This window comes from Adiantum capillus-veneris, chromosome 16 (genome assembly GCF_014529385.1).
Source record: "Adiantum capillus-veneris isolate H3 chromosome 16, ASM1452938v2, whole genome shotgun sequence".
NCBI classification, from domain to species: Eukaryota; Viridiplantae; Streptophyta; class Polypodiopsida; order Polypodiales; family Pteridaceae; genus Adiantum; species Adiantum capillus-veneris.
Window position 1 is genome coordinate 154,915,631 of NC_140946.1, and position 23,307 is coordinate 154,938,937.

The 23,307-nt window shown below is 45.9% G+C and overlaps 1 protein-coding gene across 2 annotated transcripts in view; it reads right to left on the reverse strand.

Annotated features, from left to right (window-relative positions):
• Nucleotides 1–6,949: 6,949 nt before the first annotated feature.
• LOC147440103 (autophagy-related protein 18h-like) overlaps nucleotides 6,950–23,307 on the reverse strand; it is a 63,354-nt gene continuing 46,996 nt past the window's right edge. Inside the window, exons 5-10 of one of the 2 annotated variants that reach the window (XM_086483864.1) lie at nucleotides 8,819–9,637; nucleotides 8,567–8,736; nucleotides 8,310–8,491; nucleotides 7,500–8,180; nucleotides 7,343–7,418; nucleotides 6,950–7,260 (exon numbers count right to left, since the gene is read on the reverse strand). In XM_086483864.1, coding sequence (XP_086339990.1) covers nucleotides 7,411–7,418; nucleotides 7,500–8,180; nucleotides 8,310–8,491; nucleotides 8,567–8,736; nucleotides 8,819–9,637 — 1,860 coding nt within the window. In that variant the 3' untranslated portion in view covers nucleotides 6,950–7,260; nucleotides 7,343–7,410. The remainder of the gene's footprint in view (nucleotides 7,261–7,342; nucleotides 7,419–7,499; nucleotides 8,181–8,309; nucleotides 8,492–8,566; nucleotides 8,737–8,818; nucleotides 9,638–23,307) is intronic. The other variant, XM_086483865.1, reaches the window with a different exon arrangement.

Consider the following 23,307-nt stretch of genomic DNA (forward strand, 5'->3'; position numbering starts at 1 on the left):
TCTAAATCAAAAAATGGATGATCTCTATCCATACAAGCATAAAAGGGAGAATCATGATGAGAAATGTAGCAACCGGCTACAAAAATAGGTGCTCTTCAGCCATACATAACGTTTGTACTTGTCATCTTTCACAATTGATACAAAATATTTCAATCCTTTATTAACCACACATGCTACCCCTCCTTGCCCTCTTCGCTGCTTAAGATTCTTTGACCACATCAATGAATGTACATTGTAATCCTCCAAGCCGTTAATCCCAAGTTTCAACAAGAAGTACAACATCGAGTTTGCTTGTTAGTTCATCAATGCCAACCCCCGCATTCCATGGGTATCCATTGCAATTCCAAAAGTATATTTTCAATTGTAACTTGGCCTCATAGGTTGCACATCCCTATTTGCTCAAGGCACTTGCCTCCTCCTTGGGCACTTTTTCTTAATCTCCTTGTTTTTCTTATTCTTTTCCTCATATGCCTTGCAATGCATATTTTGTTGCTTGATTGTGCGATATTCTCATTCAAAAAAATTTGTATCCCTTAAATAGATTCAACTATTATCGAGGATAATCTTTCGCTTGGTCTCATCCGGTATGGTGCATACAATTGACCGTTCTCTCCAGCGAGGAGCTCCTTGCTTACCCACTCTATGTGCTCCATAGACCATAACTTTGGACATACCAAAGTGGATTTTGAAGAAATCTTCGATAGCAATGGCAAGAGAAGGAGGTGTCTCTAACTTCTTTTCAAGAATTCCACGAATAACAATATTCTTGGAACGTCGCTCCCATTCCTTCACCTCCTCCACATCCACATTCTCAACATTCTTTGTTTGAGCCATAGCTTGAATAAGTGAGGAATTAGGAACCACATTGTTACCACATACATCAGTCCAATACTTGTTTGTGCATACATTTTTCATGTCACATACATCTTGGCTCATAGTGTCAAATTTCTCCTCTTTCAATACATGGTCATGCTCTACTTTGCTCATGCGCTCCTTCAAAGTATTCAAGTCCACAAGAGAGCGTTTACATTCCTTGACTTCCTCTTCAAGTTGCATCAAACGTGTTGTTTGCATCTCAAGTGTCCTCTTGAGATTCTCATTCTCAACCACAAGTACCCTTAGTGTGCCATTCTCCATTGCAAGTGCCCGTAAGTCTTCACCTTGTTTGTTTACGGTCTCTTGCAACGATATCAAGTATGGCATGATCATGCTTTTTGATGTTGTTGGTTGAGTGGTTGTGTTGCTATCTCCACACTTAGGAGATTTTGGATCATTTTCCACAATGATTGTGGACCTTGTTGAAGCAGAAGAACCCTTGCGAGTGCTTGCTGGAAGACATTGTATGTAAAATAAGAGATGAGAGAAACTTTCCTGAACCTGTTCAATTAAAAAATGTTGCTACATAAATACCTTTCATAACTTTGAAAATTTATGTCTTTACATCGATGCGTAGAGGGCATCGTGCTCTTTGATTGAGGGTATAGATCATCCAAATCGGAGTTCGAATGAAGAAGTTATGATCAAAAGAGTGAAATGTTGTCTTTAGAGAGAGAGAGAGAGAGAGAGAGAGAGAGAGAGAGAGAGAGAGAGAGAGAGAGAGAATGTCAACCTTTGCATAATTTGGATGCTTTTGAACGATTCCTTGCAAAATCTTTCTTGCCTCTTGAGAACTTTGAAGCTGGAAAATAATCAATGCCTCCTTGAACGGATAGCGAGCAACAAGGACACCCTCCCATTTGTAGTCAACGCTTCTATATGTTTGAAGAGAGAGAGAGAGAGAGAGAGAGAGAGAGAGAGAGAGAGAAGAAGAGATATTGAGCTCTACCTCCCCTGTCTCAACTCGAGGCAGGGTTTGCGACTGAATCAACAACCTACCTGCTGCCTGCTTGCTCAACCGTCTTTAACTAACGTACACATCCATACCTCGTTTTTAAAGCTCCTTGAAACATAGTCTTCTGAAAAGCCTTTGACGTAGTGCAATGGGACTTTATCTCTGCAATCTTGGGGGAAAAGCCCATCAGCCCTCTATAGTAGCCTCTCATCCCTTCCTCTCTTATCAGACAAACTGGTTGAATCAAGTAGTATGCAGGGATAAATTCTGATAGAGACTGGGCCTCCTTTGTTTGGGTTTGAATAGACACTTCTATTGTGTACTTTCATGGTACTTGACAAATGAACCCTTGGGATAAATTGTTTTTAGTTGTAAAACACAACTTCCACATGCTTGATAAAAGCTTGAAAATAGGTCTGCTCTAAACTAATCTATATGGGAGGATTAGGTACACATGGAATTCCCTTGGGTTGGAACATGTATTCTGGAGTCATGTTTTTAAAAAACCACTAGCTTTGTCGCTTCACAACATTGTCCCTTCTATGCATAAGAAAGACAATTGCTACATTAATCAATTATTATGCATACCAAATGTACCAAAGTATGGTCTATGAGGAAATCACAAGCGTGGTGGTCCAAAGTATGTTTTGGGAGTGCTTCTTCCAAAAAGTCTTCAACTCTAGGATGCTTTTGAGAGGGTAACCTATTGCTCAGATCATCCAGAAGAAAGAAAAGGGGATGGCAAATGTTCTAGATGTGTCATGTTGAATCAGTCAAGCATGCTCTTTGGAGCTGTAAAATAGTCCAAGAATGGTGGAGATTGAGCACAATATGGTGGAATGATGCATGGAGTATTAAGAGCACCAAATACAATGTATGCTTTGGATTTTTGTCTTCTAAGGATGATGCTCTTCAGTTTTGCTTATCCTTTTTAGCTTGGTTTAAATGGTTCTTGCGGTCGGCTAGAAACATTGGTATGTATGAAAGGCGTAGCATTTTTTCAATATCATTTCCTCTTCAAAAATTGAAGGATTGGATGCTGGAAGATGGTATTACCATCTCTTGTAAACTCTTCAAGAGCAGAGTGCTCAATGTACTTTCTAAGCTATAAATAGAGATCACAATTTTGAGAGAGAGAGAGAGAGAGAGAGAGAGAGAGAGAGAGAGATTTTCTTATCGTCCTTGGAGAGGTCATATATGACATATGAGACCAAAGTTACATGTGATGTAGTATGTGTGTGGCTGATAAGTAATCCTTGATGCTCCAAAGTTGTGGTGATGAGAATCGCAATGGAGAGTCCACATTGTGTCTGGGAGAGGAGTGTAGGTCTAAGTCATGACAAAAAATGTGAGGAAAGCAAGTTTAGATGTGACCAAAAGCTGAGCACTCTAGTAGTGTGTGATGCTCACACTTTTGAACTTGCACTGAACATAATGTGCACCATATCGATTTGACTCTTCTCCATTGCCCCAACGCCATGTCTCGCATCGAAGGGAGGGGAAGCTAAGCCGAATGGCTACGATAGTGCGTATCATTGACAAGTGGATATGCTCGAGCATGTAAGGGTGAGTAAAGTTTCCTCTTTCAACAAAGAACATGGTTTTGTAGTTGAGGGCAATATGGGTGGTGTAATATATGAAGCGTGACCCACCAGATTTCTCCCAAGCCGTAATACATTGGCGTTGTAGAAAAGCTTCGTTTACTTGGGAGTGAGGCATCATGTAGCAAGTGTAATGCATCCCATCTCCCAAACTACTTCTTTATGTCGTGCATCCATCCCGTGCTCTAGATCTTGCTTTTCTGTGACTTTTGAACTTTTTTGTTTTCTTCCCATGCAATTGTGGAAAGTCAATGTAAGGGGTTTCAAGGCATCTTTATCATGTACTCTAAATCCCTTTCCATGCCCATAACCTCAGTTGGAAGAGATCACGACTCAAGAAGTAGGATCATATATGGTGTTTGCGTCTTAACTTGGAGAAACTTTGTAAGAAAACGATTTTGGACATTCTTAAACTCTTTCCAAGTAGACTTTGAGATGCTCACACCCCCAACTTGAACTCCATAAAGAAGAATCTGTGTCACCAATGTGACAAAAGGTACTTCTTGAGAACTCAACATTTGATATTTCCTACATTACACATGTTCTCAAATGCATAGTACGCTCTCTTCTTGGCTTCCAAACGATGCATGGCACATTATGCCACTGGTGATTGGTGAGAACCTCAAGGCCAAGGTACTTAAAAGCTCTCAACAATTTCAAGTGTCTCATTGTTGTACACAATGCATGGCTTCTCCTTATGGTTGGTTTTCACAAGCATAACCTTTCTTTTGGATTCATTCACAATCAGCCCACTATGCAAGCAAAAGTTCTCAGGGACAACCATAATCTTTTGTGCATCTTCTAAAGTGTGTGCTAGAAGCACTACATCATCCGCATACAACAAAAGCATGATTACCGCATTGCAAATAGTGACCTCTTCAATGCCTACTTCTTGCATAAAATCAAGTACCATTTGTTCCAATTGATTGATGCATAGACCAAAGAGAGTTGATGACGATAAACATCCTTCTTTAACCCCAACAGTGCTTGCAAAAATCTGTGAAATTCCTCTTTCCATGTACAATTGACACATCACCTTCTCATAGATTCGAGAAACCACAAGCATAAACTCATTTAACACTTGTTGTTTCATCCTTGTCCACAAATTGATAGATGCTCCTAAGAACATGCAATGTAGAGATCAGATAGATCATGTGAGAAGTATACAATGGTATGTGGGGTATATATGGGTATGGTGAGGGTGCATTGTCACATGAAAGTAAGAGTTAAGGGTGATCAACACCATTGGGTATAAAGGATTAGTGAGTGATGTGATCAAAGGTGCCACCTCCCTAGATCTCCCAAATCTACCCATTAGAATATCCTGTTATAGATAACGAGACGATGATGTGATTCCAACCTAAGTATGTGCAATCTGTAGGCCTATCCCCTCTACTACTTCTCCCATTGTCGCAAACTTTGACCGAGAGGGGGCAAAGTAGCATAGAGCAACTTAGATAAATTGTCCCACATTTAGTTGTACTCAAACCCATATAAAGACGGTCTTTGGGTCTTGCGCCGTAGTCTATATCCTGCTTTGGAACTCTCATATGTAGAGGATAGCACCCCTGATTCTCTAATACAAGAGTATTGTATACACTTCTTATGTAAAGACTCCCACATACCCATGCTCTGATTAGTCCACACTCCGAGCTCTTAGGTCTCTCGATGAGTAGTACAACATCCCCACCCTATATCACCTCCTCAAGTCCCCCTAGGTGTGTCAATTAGTGAATCATTGCTGGTGCATACCGTCGTGCGTGTCTTATGTGCAAGGTGCGTCTCATAGGCCACAAGTCCCTATTCAACGGGGACACACACACACACACACACACACACACACACAGAGAGAGAGAGAGAGAGAGAGAGAGAGAGCATTCACAATTCTACCATGCATGTCAACATGTTTCTATTGTTTGAAATTAGACAATGTGCCTGTAGTCCCTCGCCTTTACCTTCCAACGTACATGCTTTTCTTAAAGTTTTGTCTCAAACGTGAAACGTCCAATCATTGACCAAAACTCTCTCAATGTGATCGACATTCATATATTTTCATGCATCAATATGCACTGTAATAATCACTAAGGCACAAAATAACTTACAATCACTATTACAACCTAAGTATTGCTCAAGACAAAGTTACATAACATCCTAATGAATATCTATATTTTCATGCATCAATATGCACCATAAGTAAAGCTCGCTCAGGCACAAAATAAATTACAATCACCATTACATTATAAGTATTGCTCTCACAAAATTTAGAAAAATGTTACATAACATTCTATTGGATATCACCACCTTGAAAATCCCAAAACTTGATTTGTAGATTGCCTGGTATATGGCATTACAAAATATATTTTGATGCTTCAATGTGAACTTTTCCATCCTCAAATCTTGACTAGCAACACTCTTGTAACATCTTCTCTAGGTAGACCATCAGAATTTTAAAATTTTCATAAACTCTGAAAACGTTCGCATTTATTGCCACTATTTTTCTTTCCCTTCTTTCTTTTTGCTTATCTCATCCCTCTCAAAAATTTTCGGACATTTGTGCCCCATTTTATAACTTCATTTCAACATGTTCAAATTTCAATGAAAGAAACATGTCAGTGCTGTGGAAAGGGGTCAACATAGCACAACGCCCGATCAAATTGCTGACAATGGAGGAGATTGATGAGATCCACCAATGACCGATCTTGTGACTTGTGATTTAGCTATCCCAGCTAGCTGCTTAGTTTACACCTACCACTTTAAGATTCCATAGTATTTTTATTGTCATTTTGTTACTCTGACTTTGAATCAGATCCACCACATTGTAACGCTCTAGTCTCATAGGTCATTACGGCCTTTTGAAGACGTTAATATAACATTTCATTTCATTTCATCTCTCTCTCTCTCTCTCTCTCTCTCTCCCATGGTTGTACTACCTGAGCATATAGACATGCACATATCCCTAGTACTAGAGCTCCATTCCTCCCCATAGATCCCATCACAAACCAAGGTTTTTTATCCTTATCCTTATTATGTGCCAGTTTAGATTGTTTCACACGTGTATACTTGATTTGTCTCATAGGCCGACTTTGGCCTCACATAGACATTAAGGATCTTTCCTATCTTTCTTTTTTCTCTCTCTCTCTCTCCTATTGGACATTATGGAAAAAGAGAATGCCAAAAAATGAGAGAGAAAGAACAAGACAAAGGCTTCCCCATGGACATGACCAAGGTCTGGATGTTGAAAAGTGCATGTCGGGCCCAAGCTGGTGATAACATCAGCAAACTCGAGCACGCTTGTGATGTAGTCATGCATATAGACCAAACTATAGAATTTACTTCCTAAAACAGCCAGTACCCAGGTTTGGTATTAAACCTGGGTAAAAAATTTGTAAGTCAAAGTGTTGGACTTCTCTACCTGTGAGTTTGCAAACCATTAGAGCACGCACAAACAGCTCCAGGAAAACCTTCACTCTTGCAAACAGGCTACTGGCAAATAATAAAGCTCAGCAATACGCAGGAAAGATCAGAACAAACTCCTAGATATAATGCTCCATTTCTTTTTTTACAAAAAAAAATAAGTTCACTCAATTTGAGATTTATTTTCGGTATGTAAGAATCAAATTGCAGACCCTTTGGGTCCCAGCTTCTAATTATCCTTTTAATCCTGCACAAACGGAGAAGCTATATACAGAGGTAATTATCATCATCCTTTTGAAGTAAAGTCCTTGTTGCATTGATTAGTGAAGCGTCTTAAGCTTTTTTGGTAAACCACCGGGGTAGAGTTTACTGTTGATTCAAATGCAAACTAATTTGCAACCATAACATCTTTTACTGCAGATATACAAATAAAAGAAATAATAGTCATAATTCGAAATCAACAAAAACGAGTACTAGATTTCAATAGAATCTTCACCTGTAGGAATCATATCCTGCATTCCTATGAGAGTACGGGCGAACAGGCAAAATCAGGTATAACGCCCATCAGCAGTCTGTTAAAAGAAAGAACGTCCATGTCAATATACCGGTTTTTCAGCAATTTGTGTGAACCTCTCAAATGATATGACTCTTACCTTCAACAAATGGGAACATAGCACCTTCCCAACCATCCTCAGTATGGTCTTCTTCAAACCCATCTTCTCCTTGCTCTCCTGCAAAGTCTTCACTCTTGCTGTTCCCATCAGTGCTTTCAACATCTTCTGCAGCTGCATCATAACCCTGTAAGTCAATGTTCTGTAAATGACTCTGTATGGCAGTCGTAAGATTCTCCGAGTTCTCATCGATAGCAGCCATCTGCGATGGGCATGCCTCTTCAGCTATACATGCAACCCATCTACTTTCAGCTCTAGTGACTGCAGGGTCTGTACACTCCAAACTTTCATGGTTACCAAGGCCACCATTGAAAAGACAGCCTACATCAGCATGTCGTGCTTCACACGTAAAAGGCATGTCATTGATTGCTGCTACATTTTTTGCATGTGAAGACACTAAGTCTCTTTCCCTCTTCTGTGGAACATTTGCAAAATCAATACCATTTTGGGAGCCCATCACAAAAGAAGGTTGATGGCCTAGATGGGGGATATCCATGGGTGGAGATCCAGCCATCAATAACACGTCGTCTTTCTTCGCATTTGATGACCTAACAGTAGGATATCGAGTGCCTTGTACTCCTCTCTCCTCAGCACAGAATACAGTGCCAGGATCACGAAGAGACGAGGTACTCGTACGCTGAGATTGCAGGCACAGAGCACGATCTGCAAAATAAAACATAAATATGAACAGAAGATGTACCATTTTGGGATGGGCAGACCTAAGCTGTCCAAAAAACATATCTTGCATCATGCTAACAAACACAGCAGCTTTCATGTTACAAACTTCCAGACCTTCAATTGAATCATTACCATTATTCGATCCTGCATCAAACAAACTTCCTCCTGAACCATTACTGCTACCACTGCCAAAATGTTGCGCTTGAAAACCCTTGACATCTGCCTTAGCCCCAAAGAGAATGGCTGACTGAAGGCCCGACAAATTCAACCCATCTTTTAATGGAAAATGGGATTTCCTGAAATCGAGGAAAATGTGAGAAACAAATAAAATGTCTTCCTCGAATGGTCTACAGTAATTCCTCATTTTATACCTCACATCCTCTCCAAACTGGTAGTCCTTGAACATGTCAAAGACGGGCACTAAATCCCTCTTTCTTACTTCCACAGCAAGGCTGACAACTTTCTCGATTTCAATCTCACCGCCCGAATCCTCTTTTTGGATGCCTTCATTATATACACCAGAAAGAACATGAAAGGAAAACTGGCAAAAAAAAAGAGAAATCATAAGGCCATTTCTATACCCGCACCTTTATCTTCAAGTGTCTACTTGTGCCAAGCCCTACCTGAGAATTGGCCCATATTGGTGGCCTCAAATGATGCATCTGTACTTCAGCGTTGGATAAAAACCATTGACGCATCTCTTTTGAGGTCATATCTTTTGTGAATGTTTCTCCTCCTTCAAATACTCCTTCATTCTGAGAAGACCCCATCAAAATCCTTGGATTTCTTGCCTCCTCATGTGTAAGCTCAACATGTGACAAACCTTTAATAGATTCTTCACGTTCCATCCAATTTGGTCTACGGCATAAATCCCACTTCTGTAAAGGTTCCAGTGTCACCTTCAAGTCCAGAGCTTCCTTTTGGCTATCAGATGCCATTTTATTATCTGAGTAACCCTCTGTTCCAGCTGACAAATGAAGTGCATGTCTGATGAGGTGGCCAGAAGGAGAAAGGACCCACAGCTGTTCCTTCAAACGACCTTGTCCTACTTCATTGTCAAGATCATGACCAGCCCCGTTATGGAAAACTACTGCAACTGCTCCAAACGAGCTGCAATTCCAACCAGCAGCAGCAGCACCACCACCACCACTCACTGTTCCACGCCAGCCACCACTTCCATTTTTTATTCTACTTACCACTGATAAACCCATCATGGGAGGAGGTGGCCCCAAAGCATGCTGATTGGACCTTAATGGTCCCAGGTTTGACCACCACGGTTTTGATTGTACTGGTCCAACATGGGGGTCAACAAGACTTGCTCCATGAGTAGATTTTCCAACAGCGCCACCAAATGGTGAAATGGCAAACAAATGATTTGTTCCCCTTGATGAGCTAACAACAATCCAATGACTATCTTCACTAAAAGCAATATCTTGTATGACCTGCCATATACTCTCTCTCTCTCTCTCTCTCTCTCTCTCTCTCTCTCTCTCTCTCTCTCTCTCTCTATTGACAGTGCTGGATGGAGTAATATGGAGAGACCCCTGATATCTATGATTTCTAGGCTGATTAGAGCCAAGGCCTCAGTCCCACATGACATCATACGAGCGGAGCTGGCTGCCCCACCTATGGAGGTTGAGGCACTCACCAGATCAGTATCATTTGTACACAGCTTATGGGACACCACCAGGGACAGATATGCCAGGCTTGCTCTTGAGTCATCCAGACAGCTGGCATTACAGGGAGATACATCATGTTGGTATGCACAGATGAGCTCATGGTTTCAGAGGCATGGTTTCAGCATGGACAGGCTGCCCCCTTTCCAGTATTCTCTTGATGCACCATCCTTGGCTCTTACATGGATGGAGACTACTAGACTCATTCGGCAGGATCTTATCCAGCTTGATAGCAAGAGGACATGGATAGAGCCATCACGGGAGTTGGGTACGAAGAGGGTTTTCTATAGAGAGCATCTTCTTCAACTCACGACAGACGGATTTGTCACACGGCCCAGTTACATGGACACACATCTATCTCATGGGTTACGATGTGCTATAGGCCAGATTCGCACATCTTCACACCAGCTTGGGATTGAGACAGTAGATTCAGAGGCATACCAGCAGACAGTAGGATATGTCAGTTATGCCATGCACAGCCAGAGACAGAGTTTCACTACATATGTTGCTGCACAGTCTACTATGAGATACGGGGACGCTTTCATTGTCTATTCAGAGATGGTTTTGACTCGTTAGATAGAGTCATGAGTTATCAGGATCAAAGATGTCTCGGATTATTCCTACTTGAGATTCACAGACATAGAGACGCTCTATTGAATGGGCAAAGACAAAGACAGTCCCAGAGACGCATCTCAGATTTCTTCAGTCTGAGTACCACAGAGGCAGAGGGGACACCACCACCACAGAGCTCGGTTCCCACCCATACACACACCAGCGGTACTCTCATTGATCGAGCTATAGAGTTAGGGAGATCGAGACGACCGCGACTGAGGAGGGGAGCCACGCAGCACAGGCGGAGATTGCGGTAGAGGATCCACAGGATTCTAGCACGACACCCAGAGTGTCGATCAAGATAGGCTTCATGCTACTACTATATTGTATCATGGTGACACTTATCCCCACTTTGTACCTTTATGGCATGATACCATTGCTCAGCCTACCAGCCACCCATAGGAGTCGGTAGCACTCCTATCAGTTCTTTGTTTGTAGTTTTCTTTGTTTGTACCCAGACTTGGTACTAGACTCATCATTGTACTCAGTTGGTCTCATAGGTCATTTTGGCCTTTTGTAGACGTTAATATATCATTTCATTTCATCTCTCTCTCTCTCTCTCTCTCTCTCTCTCTCTCTCTCTCTCTCTCTCTCTCTCTCTCTAGCGCGTAACCTGCTGCTGCTGCTGCCGCGTAACCTGCTGTCTGTTCTGTCCTCTCTCTCTAGCGCGAGGATGAGCACGTGAAGGTAGAAGGCTTGCGCAGGTGCAGAAACGCGCAGGCAGGCAGGCAGAGGGCTCACGCCACTGGGCCGAGGTTTTCTTTGGGGAGAGCAGCAAAGACTAGACTGACCAGAGCTTATGCGGCCTTGGGAGGCTTGGAGAGGATGTGTTCGCAGGTTCAGTTCCAGGAACCTCGGACAAAGTTATGGCTCTTTGATACTTTAGTAGCCTCAGCTATGATGTATGGGGTACAGGTATGGGGACCTTCTGTAGGCCAGGATGGTTGGAGAGGTATGGAGAGGCCCTTGGTATCTATGATCTCCCGATTGATTAGAGCCAAGGCCTCCGTACCTCACGCGATCATTCGAGCAGAGCTAGCTGCCCCCCCCATGGAGATTGAGGCGCTTACCAGATCAGTGTCCTTTGTGCACAGCCTATGGGATACTACTAGAGACAGATATGCTAGATTGGCCCTTGAGTCTTCCAGACAGTTAGCTCTACAGGGGGACACTTCATGCTGGTATGCACAGATGACTTCATGGTTTCAGACGCATGGCTTCACCATGGACAGGTTGCCCCCTTTCCAGTATTCTCTTCAGGCACCCTCGCTGTCTCTTACACGGGTGGAGATCACTAGACTCATTCGTCAGGACCTGATCCAGCTCGACACTAGGAGGACATGGATAGAGCCGCCTCAGGAGTTGAGCACAAAGATGGCTTTCTATAGAGAGCATCTTCTCCACCTCACAGGAGATGGGTTTGTGATTCGACCCAGCTACATGGACACACATATGTCTCATGGTTTGCGTTGTGCCATTGGTCAGATACGCACATCCTCACATCAGCTCGAGATTGAGACCGGTAGATTCAGAGGGATACCAGCAGACAGCAGGATATGCCGATTATGCCAGAGAGAGCCAGAGACAGAGTTGCACTACATATGTCATTGCACAGTGTTCTATGAGATACGGGGGCGTTTCCACTGCTTATTCAGAGAGGGTTTTGGTCCTCTATCTAGGGTCATGAGTTATGAGGATCAGAGATGTCTTGGACTATATCTACTTGAGTTACACAGGTATAGAGACACTTTACTGGGGAGAGCTAGAGAGAGGCAGTCCCAGAGACACATTACAGATTTCTTTTCACTAGATATGGGACAGCCAGAGGAGCAGCCACCACTGCAGAGCTCGTCCCACACTCATTCGACCACTACTGGCACTCTCATCGACCGAGCATTGGAGCTACAGAGATACAAACGACCGCGACTGAGGAGAGGAGCTACACAGCATCGACGGAGACTACAACAGAAGATTCGAGCCATACTCTCTCGACATCCAGAGTGCAGATGAGGATGGATCCTCACCATTTCTTCCATCTTTGTTTCTCACACTGTTACATCCAGTTTACCGGGTACCTATTGTATCAGCTGCTACACCCACGTAGTTTTAGATTGTAGTAGTAGTAGTAGTATTTTGTTCCACTTCTAGTTCTTTTGTACCCAGACATGGTATTAGATTCACTATTTTGTAACTGATTGGTCTCATAGGTCATTTTGGCCTTTTGAAGACGTTAATATAACATTTCATTTCATTTTCTCTCTCTGTAGATGACGCAACAGGTGAGTGGAATTTTCTTTATCTCTCTCGCTTAAGGTTCTGTCTCGCAGCAGGTGCAAGGTGCAGGGCAGCAAGAGGTAGCACGCAGGGCAATTCATTTCTGCCTGTGTGTTAGTGTTTCGGGCATCAAGAGGCACCGCGCAGGGAGATTCTCTCTCTCTGCAGATGAGGCAACAGATGCAAGGCAGCAAGAGGTGACGCACGCAGGGCAGCAAGAGGTGACGCAGCAAGTACAAGGCGCGGAGAGACTGCAGCAGGTTCAACGCGCAGGCTGAAGAGGGCGCAGGTGCAGGACACGTAGAGGCTGCAGCAGGCGAGCTTCTCCCACAGAGGGGGTTGCGCGTGGATTGAGCCAGCGCCCAACAGGGGCCTGTCTGAGCCATGAGTTGACTTTGCTTTGGGGGGGGGGGGGGGGCACGTGCATTTTTCTTTTGTCTGCCACTGCGCAGGACAGCGAGTGCAAGGTCTTCATTTGAGTTGCCTCGGTGGCTTACGCCCGTAGTGGGCTGAATTGATGTAAACACCCGCATCGGAGGGTTTGCCGAGCTGAGGAGGATACACCCTCGCTCGCCTATCCTTGTTTTTGGATAGGTTTCTAGTGTGCCCTGCCAGCATGGACTCAACCGAGCCAGAGCATCGAGCTATATCCGCATCGCCAATGGAGGCCATGAGCGCTTCGCCAGTGGAGGCCATGAGCACTTCGCCAATGGAGGCCATGATCATTTCGCCGATATGTAAGCCCCATACGAAGGCAACCTTTGCGCTTACAAACAAGCGGATAACACAAATGGAAAGGCAGATGAAAGAATGGAAAGCAGAGACGGAGGGATGGTGGAAAGAGAAGGCCAACCTTCTTCAAATGTTTCTTAATGAAAGCGCGCAGTGGAAGGAGGAGAAAGAGGACTTGCACGTAGAGCTACAAGCATTTAAGGCGGATTCACAGGCACTTAGAGAAGAGGTCACAGCCCTCAAGCGAGAACTTGCGGATAGAGTAAGCAGTGGACTGGAAGAAGGGGAATTTCAGCCCTCGGTGATAGACGAGATCAAGGTCATCAAGGAGCAGGTATGGATGATCACAGAGGAGGAGAAACAGAAGGTGGTATAGACATCTTCGTGGATGGATGTGATCACGAAGACACAGAAGAAGGCGGATGAGGCTGAGAAATGGATAGAAGTCGCTAAGAAAGGGAAAGGGAAAGAAACCACATCCGTCCCCACTCCTACAATCATCAACATGACTCTAGAAGAAGAATAGCAAAGGAAAACTAGAGCATTGCATATAAGAGTAACCGGTCTAAAAGACCGAGATGATGTGGAAGGGGAAGTTGAAGAACTTCTCCGCATGATGGGTAGTGAGGCTACTCATACAAAGGCGTGGAGGGTAGGGAAGAAGACACAAGGCAATGGGGAGACGTCAAAGGGGAGAGCTTTAATCATCCGTTTTCCATCCATGGAGGCAAAGAAGGACTTCTTGAAGAAGCGCCCTACACTAAAGAAAACGGGCATATTCCTTGGAGATGACCTCACTCTCACATAGCTAGCGCATATGAGAGAGGTAATGCCAGAGATTCAAGCGGCAAGGGAGAAGGGAAAGATGGCCTTCTACAGAGATGGCAAAGGGTGATTATAGAGCGGCGCTCCACATGACGGTGCGAGACCTATGGGACCACACTCAAAGTTGCCACCTGGAATTGCAATGGATCTATGCGCCTTGATGTGGGTGCCTTTGAGGATAGTTTTACGGGAGGAGACATCGTCTTCTACTCTGAGACACATCAGGCACCTGGGCAATCTATGCCTCATATTAGTGGATATAGATGGGAGACAGCCTGTAGTAGACAGGAGACACGATCAGAGCACAGAGGGCGGGGCTTAGAAGGAGTGGCAGTGTTATTCAGGGAGGAGTTGCAGCCATTGATACATATAGCCCGCAGGGATGAGCAAGCTAGGTACATGTGGGTGAGATTGAGAGCGGAGACGGGCATATATCTTTACATTGCTATTTGCTACTTTCCCCCGAGTACGTCAATGTATGCACCACCCAGAGGACAGTCCCCCTTCTCTATTCTGGATGATGACATATGGGAGTTCTCTAGAGATGGTGACATCATCATTCTAGGGGATTTCAATGCTAGGACTGCCCATCATCAAACATTATTTTATGATACTTCAGAGGAGATGCTGAGAGAGTTGGATGTTGCAGAGACGTTGCAGAGACGGGCCTATCCAGACTATCACAGGATGGAGAACACACTGAGTATGGACGACACTTGATAGACATGGGAACTGCACATGGATTGGTCATCTTGAATGGCCTACAGAGATTTCCCGCTACGGGGGGTTTTACGTGCTTTCCACACAGACATGGAGCCAGCACAGTGGATTATGTCATGGCACAGCCGAGCCTCATCTCTAGTATCCAGGACCTTACGGTTGGACCCAGACCTGTTGGTGTGGCAGTGGATCATGCTCTTGTGTCGCTGACCATTTCTTTTCAGTTTAGTGTAGCACACAAGCGACGGGCAGCAGCCCCTACTCGCTACACCTTTACAGGGGAGACGGACTCTGTATAAATAGATGGGATCTACAAACGCCTTTGCACAGAGGATCCAAGCGACCTCTGGAGGAGCTTACTACTATACTGACACAGACACTACATGATGCAGCAACAGAGGCATACCCACATACCCAGCCTGAGCAGAGAAGCCGTTCGGGAAGCATGCCCCAGAACAGCTGGTATGATGAGGAATGCCGGGACACTAGAGCTAGACTTCAGAAGGAGGTGCTTTTGGGGGACATCACTCACAGGCAGTCACAGATTGACTTACGACGCCTAGTGCGGCGGAAGAAGAGGGCTTTTTTGGCTCGCCTAGAGCAAGATCTATACCAGCTATTCTTGAGTCAGGACTCACGTGAGGCATGGAGGCTCTTTCATGAGCACTCCCCCCCCCCTGCCATCACTTCTACAGAGGCGTGGGGCTAGTATGCATCATCTTTGTACACAGTTCCTGAGCAGCCCCCCCTTCCTGACCCCCCCGATCCATGCCCACACACATGTGCTTTTTTCACCGCTGAGATGGCGAGGAAGGCCATTGACAGGATGAGGACTGGGAGAGCATATGATCATGATGGCCTAGTGGCTGAGCATTTCACGCATGCCAGAGATTTACTAGCAGAGCTTCTAGCGGTTATGTTTAACCGTGCCATGTGTGAGGGCTTGCCTGATACTTGGAGCCTATCTACTATTGTACCCATCTTCAAGTCGGGAGATCCCATGGAGCCTGGGAACTATCGCACTATCATGATTGGACACACATTGGCACCGTTGTACGCATCTATTCTTGAGCAGCAGCTGAGTAGATGGGCAGAGAGGGAGGGGATACGCGCAGCCGGGCAGGCAGGTTTCAGGAGGGGTTTTTCTACTCTGGACCATATCTTGACGCTCAGAGCCATCATTGAGGAGGGCAGAGCGCATGGGAGATGGATCTATTGTAGCTTTGTGGATTTCCGCAAAGCATTTGACACAGTGCCCAGAGCTAGATTGATGCGCAAATTACAGCAGATCGGAGTACCCAAAGAGCTCATTTGGGGGGTCATGGCATTATACAGGTCAGTAGTGGGGCATGTACACACCCCAGAGGGTCTATCCACACCGGTTTACTCCACTATTGGGGTGAAGCAGGGCTGCCCGCTCTCTCCTACTCTATTTGGTATGTATGTAGATGAGGCTTCTGACTACATTGAGAGAGATGGTGATAGAGGTGCACAGCTGGCAGGGACATGGATTCCACTATTGTTATCGGCTGATGATATTGTGTTGATCTCCGACTCTCCGGAGGGGATGCAACGTCACTTGGATGCTTTGCATAGGTTTGCCCAAGAAAGTGGTCTGTCCGTAAACCTTGGTAAAACCAAGGTCATGGTATTTAATACCACCCCACAGTGGATTAGGAGATCAGCACCTGCCTTCACATACGGCCAGGAGAAGGTGGAGCATACAGATGCTTACACTTACCTTGGAGTGGTTTTTAGTGGACCAGCATTTTCATTAAGGAGGGCAGCAGAGACTAGATTGACCAGAGCCCATGCAACATTGGGTAGATTGGAAAGGATGTGTTCACAGGTTCAGTTTCAGGAGCCTCGGACAAAGCTCTGGCTCTTTGACACTCTGGTGGCTTCTGCATTGCTTTATGGAGCTGAGATTTGGGGACCTTCACTGGATCATCATGGGAGGACGGGCCGCAGGGATGGATGGGGGGACATGGAGAAGCCTCTGGTCTCTATGATCTCGCGGCTCATTAGAGCCAAGGCTTCAGTACCACGTGCTATTGTACGAGCAGAGCTAGTTGCCCCCCCACTGGTGGTTGAGGCGCTCACCAGATCTGTCTCCTTCATGCACCGCATATGGGAACTTCCCGAAGACAGATATGCACGCCTTGCACTTGAGTCCTCTCGACAGTTAGATGCAAGGAGATACAGCATGCTGGTACGGGGAGATGACATCATGGTTTCAGATGCATGGGTTCAGCATAGACAGATTGCCCCCCTTCCAGTACTCACTGGATGCGCCCTCTCTGACTCTTACACAGTCCGAGGTAACCAGGCTCATTCGCCAAGATTTGACTCAGCTAGACACCAAGAGGACATGGATACAACCAGCACAAGAGCTAGGCACGAAGATGGCTTTCTACAGAGAGCATCTCCTCCAGCTTACGTAGGATGGTTTTGTGACGAGGCCCAGCTACATGGACACCCACTTGTCTCATGGAATATGATGTGTTATTGGCCAGATTCGCACATCTTCACACCAGCTGCGGATCGAGACCGAGAGATACAACGGAATACCAGCAGAGGCCAGGACATGCCCCCTGTGTGACATCGAGCCTGAGACAGAGTTGCACTACACATGCCACTGCCCCGTCTACTACAAGATACGAGACCGCTTCCATTGCTTGTTCGGAGAGGGCTTTGGACCTTTCGCTAGAGTCATGCGGTACGAGGATCCGAGATGCCTGGGTTTGTTTTTGCTCGAGCTGCGCAGACACAGAGAGAGCCTGATGAGAGGAGAGGCTAGCCAGTCTCAGAGACAAATCACAGACTTCTTTAGAGCTGCCACTAGACACCCAGAGGAGTTACTACCACAGCAGAGCCCGTCGCTTTACACCAGAGGCATACTAATCGACCGAGCGACTGAGCTAGGGAGATCCAGACGCCCACGACTGCGGAGGACTACACAGCATCGACGGAGGCTGCATCAGAGGATTCGGATCACTTTGGCTCGACATGCACAACGCCCGGTCAGACTACTGACCATGGAGGAGATTGATGAGATCCGCTAGGGACCGATGCTGGATCTCTGTGATTTACCCATCCCAGCTAGTTGTTTAGCTGCTTAGTCTACACCTAGCAGTTTAGGATTCCATAGTATTTTATTTTGTCATTTTGTCATTCTGTCATTTTGTCATCTTGTTACTCTGACTTTGTATCAGATCCACCACATTATAACTTTCTGGTCTCATAGGTCACTTTGGCCTTTTGAAGACGTTAATATAACATTTCATTTCTCTCTCTCTCTCTCTCTCTTGATGAGCTAACAACAATCCAATGACTATCTTCACTAAAAGCAATATCTTGTATGACCTGCCATATACTTTCTCTCTCTCTCTCTCTCTCTCTCTCTCTCTCTCTCTCTCTCTCTCTCTCTCTCTCTCTCTCTCTCTCTCTCTCTACTAGAGATAGAGCTCCATCCCCTTAGTATATTGGCACATGTATTACCCCACCTCTTATCTGATTACTGCAGCACTGTACCACCTCACCTCTAGTCTTATATCACTTGAGTTCAGTTTTTTTTCAGCACTTTTTTGGATACCTAGAGGATACACACATGTACATGGTTTTGTCTCATAGGCCGAGTTTGGCCTCTAGAAGACGTTAATAAAGCTCTCTCTCTCTCTCTCTCTCTCTCTCTCTCTCTCTCTCTCTCTCTCTCTCTCTCTCTCTCTCTCTCCGCATCGGCGGTTTGCCCTCTACTTGGTGGGGAGAAAGCGACAAGTACACCTCGACACTAGTCAAGCTCAACCAAGCCATTCAACCGACGGAGTTCGACCCCGACACAATTCAGAAGGTTCACCATGACAACCGCACCAACCAAGGCACCTTGGTCTTCAAGACTAAAGAGGCTTGCATAGCACTTCTACTACAAGCACGACTTCTCAAGGGCACCAAAGTATGGATCAGCGAGGCTTTGGCCCCGCCCAACTCAAAGTCAAGAAACAAGAACTCCAAAAGGTTTGAGAAGCATGAGCAGCCGGCAAATGGGCAGTCTACCGAGGCGACAAGGCCATCATCGAGGAATTCCGAGCTCCAAAAACTCCCAAGCCACCTTCCCCTTCCCCTTCTTCCCAAGTGACATAGGTCACAATTTTGTTGTATCCACATTAATCATGATTCCCCATGTACTCCTCTAGCAAGAGGTCCCAATATGTATGTTTTGTTGGTCCCATAGGTCATATTTCACCTTCGAGGACGATAATGAAATCTCTCTCTCTCTCTCTCTCTCTCTCTCTCTCTCTCGGAAAAAGTCAGGGCTGTATATTACTGAGTACAATATAATCCCCAGCGGATGCCAAAATAGCCTATCACGTGGGGTGTACAAGCTGAATGTAAGGATGAGAGCCACTATAGTGACAACTCGACTAGAACAATCTCATGGTGGTCGGTGTGATGAGTGGAGGAGAAACCACCGAGGAGGGGCATAATGCCACGTAATCTGGCCACCTGTAAGTGAGAAGAAGAGTGGGGATCGGACCCAACGCCGAAGGAAGGCAAATCGGCGAGCCTCGGCTGCTCGAGATGTACCTAAGGAAGAATCCCACTGCCAAATCAGGGTCTGAATGATGTCCAGCCAAATGGCAGTGAGGGTATCCTGAAGGAGTTGTGGAGCCGCACTTAGAATGTGAAGACAATGAGCTCTCCAAACATTCCATAGTGTAATGCTAGTGATGACTGAAAAAACTTCATCACGTGTCCGAGGATCCCCTTGCCAAGCAATTTGTGGTAACATAGCTAAAGTCCCTCGCCAGTAACCAGTCATGGTAAGCATAAGAGCTGGATCTGTGTCTGAGCCCTCGTAGAAAAGATGCGGTCCGGGCATCGGCATCAACCAGGAGACAGATCCCCAAGTGAGAAATCCATGTTGAACACCAGCTCTGCTAAGTAAAAAGCAAACTGCTAGCCATACTGCATGAGAAGACGAGCATGACCAAAGGCAGTGTGCAGGTGACTCTGGTAGGCGCAAAGAACAGCGAGTACATAACGGATCATGACCCATAGAAGCTAACCAAGTCTCAACTGGAAGTCCGGCATGTGCCGTCATCCACAGGAAAAAGGAAATACGACGAGCCGCATGTAAATCCCAGATGGTTGACCAAAACTGCTGTAGATAGGCATGGGAGAGACCTGAATGTAACCAGAAACGCATACGAGTGGGCTGCTCTGGGTGCTGTCTCATCAATGCGAATCTTCCAATTTTGACTGTGTACTCAAAGAATGATACATGTGCACCGGTGGGGTTAGAGTGAGGCCAATGCCACTTTCCTGGGTCCCAATAAAGCTGAGATAGGGCACGACCCTCCCACACCCAGAGCCTCCAAAGTGCGGCATCAGCGGAAGCGAAACGGGGGTCAACACAACGACGCTTCCCGCGGGAGCCAACTACTCGTATGGCCTCCGATCGAGCGCCGGGGTAGACAAGGTGCGGAGAGGTGGTATCATATGTCAATCTAGCATGAATCCCCTGAGAGTAGTCAGCATCAACTGTGAACAGCATGGTGTCTAAACGAACTAATAAGAGAGTGCTCTGAGCAAAGAGACCTTCCCAGCCACTATGTGGAGGCATCTGAACCGTGCCGCGCATGACTACGTCCCACTGTGAAGGAACGGCGGAGTCAATCTCAAGCATCTGTCTGTCACCCCGCGACCAATGTCATAATGTTCTGCCACAAAATCTGCATCCAGCATACGTGTCTCATGAAACAACCGCATAGAGGCAGTAGGGCCAGTGTCCCAAGCAGCCCAATCAATGTGAGTCCTCTCTCCAAGCTGACGGGGTGGATTAACCGAAGAATCAAGAACTGCATCATTCCAAATGAGAGGCTAGCGCTCAATCTCCTCACCACATGAGGGAGGTGAGCGTATGATAGCCCGTCGCATGGAAACCCAAATCTGAAGGAGCGATTCGATGAAGGGTGAGAGAGTGCTGGTGAACAAGGGGGCATCCGTAAAGAGAAAACGATACCCTGTATGCCAAGTATGACCATCTCTAGTGCCGAGGCGTGGAGTCGTTGTGCAAAGAGCGGCCTGAAGAAGCATCTTCCAAGGTTCTTGGCCAGGAAAAAGACCCCGAACAATAAGCTTGGTAAGAAGGGCGCGGCTCTGTAATTCTGGATCAATAATGCCAAGGCCTCCTTCTAACCTAGGACAAATAATCGTGGACCAGCGAACTCGAGCACGAGTATCAGTAGTCCCATCTGTGCCACTCCATAAAAAGTTCTGCACGAGTCTGCGGAGCTGAGCTATCACTCCAGAATGTAGCATCCAACAGGAGGCCGTATACCATACTGTAGCCAGAATGACCTGGTTGGCGACCAATGCACGGCCAGCCAACGACAAATGACGTGAAGACCAATGACAAAGCTTCCTGCGAATAGACTGCAGTACGGGTGCAAACTGCTACTGTGAGGAAACGTCAAATCCAACCTGAAAGCCCAAATATCTGCATGTCTGACCTGGTTGTAGCCATGTGAAACCATCAGTTACCCCCCAAGTAGGTATGTCATCACTGCCAACCAATAACCCATAGGATTTATGCCAGTTAATGCGTGCACCACTGGCAATGCAAAAAACCTCCAGGGCTCCCCGCATGGCATCAAGAGCTGCTAGCAAATAGCGCAACATCAGCATAGTGTCATCAGCAAACTCCTGATCGATAAGGTCCGGAGCTGAAGGTATTGGCATGGTCAAGCCACGAAATGTATGACTCTGAGCACGAACAAAGTCGGACATAGTCTCTCCCATAAACAGATACAGATATGCTGCTAAAGGGCATCCCTGACGGACAGATCGAGAGAGCTCAAAACTGCGACTGACACGACCACCAATAGTAATAGCACTGCTGGCAGTCCTGAAGAGAGCGGAAATGCCTGAGATCCATCTCGAAGGGAAACCCATCCTGGCTAATGATCCTTCTAGAAACTCCCACTCAACACGATCGTATGCTTTCTCGAAGTCAAGGATGAAGAAAGCGAGAGGATCAGAAGATGATCTGGCCCACTCTACTGCCTCATAAAAAGTGAAGATATTATCCAGTATGCATCGATCCATGACAAAGCCCGTTTGAGAAGTGTGAATAATATCTAGTAAGGACGGTCGCAAGCGATGGCTGATCAATAACGCTAATATCTTATAGACCGAAGGGAGTAGGGTAATAGGTCTCCACTGGCGAAGCTGAGTGGTGTCACCCCCTTTCGGAATAAGAGATATGAGACCTGAACAAAGATCCGGATGCATATAGCCTGATGCAAAGATATCCTGACAACCACGAAGCAGTGGTATATGCAATACATCCCAATAGGTCAAAAAGAAAGCTCTAGTGAGGCCATCCTCGCCTGGACAGGAAGATGGATCTAGACTCTCGATAGCAGCATGAAGCTTTGCAAGTGTGAATGGGGCCAACAAGATCTCTGCCATAGTGTCTGTACAACGACGTCGGGTGTGATGCCAGATCTGCTCACGGCCAAGTAAAACCTCAGTAGTGCATACATCAGCAGTGAACAATGCCTCAAAATAATCTGCAGACATATCAAGAATAACATCAGGATGCATATGAAGTGTTCCTTGAACATCGCACAAAGTCCTGAGGGTGGTGCCAGGAGGGCGCTCTTTATGCGCAGTGAAGAAGTCCTTACTCATTCGATCAGCTTTAGCTGTCCAATGAGATACTGAAGCATGATGAGTGAACTCAGATCTAGCCTCCTGTACGCAACGAATTTCCTGTGTGAGCTCTGTTTGTCTAGCAGCGAGATAAGCATCTTGAGGCCACTCCTCAAGCAAGAGCTGTGTGGAACCAAGAGGAATGTGAAGGTCAGACTCGCGTACTCTCAACTGACGATGAATACTAGCAGTCTGATCGCGGCAGTAAATACTAGACTGAGTAATGCAATGGGCAAGGAACTCTCCAGGGGGACCACAATAAGAATCACCCGTGGACCACAAGTCACGAATCTGCTGCTGCAAAACTTCAGTGGTGAGAACACTGTCAGGGATGCGGCAGCCTCGTCTCTGTGCAACGGATCTAGTGAAAGAGATAAACAATGAGATGGGAAAATGATCTGAGAGGCTGGTCCCTCGCCAAATAGTAGTAAATCCACCTAGAGCTGTTGCCCAAGGGCCAATGTAAAAACGATCAAGTCGCTCTAATAGTCTTCCCTGCTGTCTCTGAAACCCCCACGAGTAATGAAGTGTAGCAGGGTGGTGACCAAAAGCGGGTA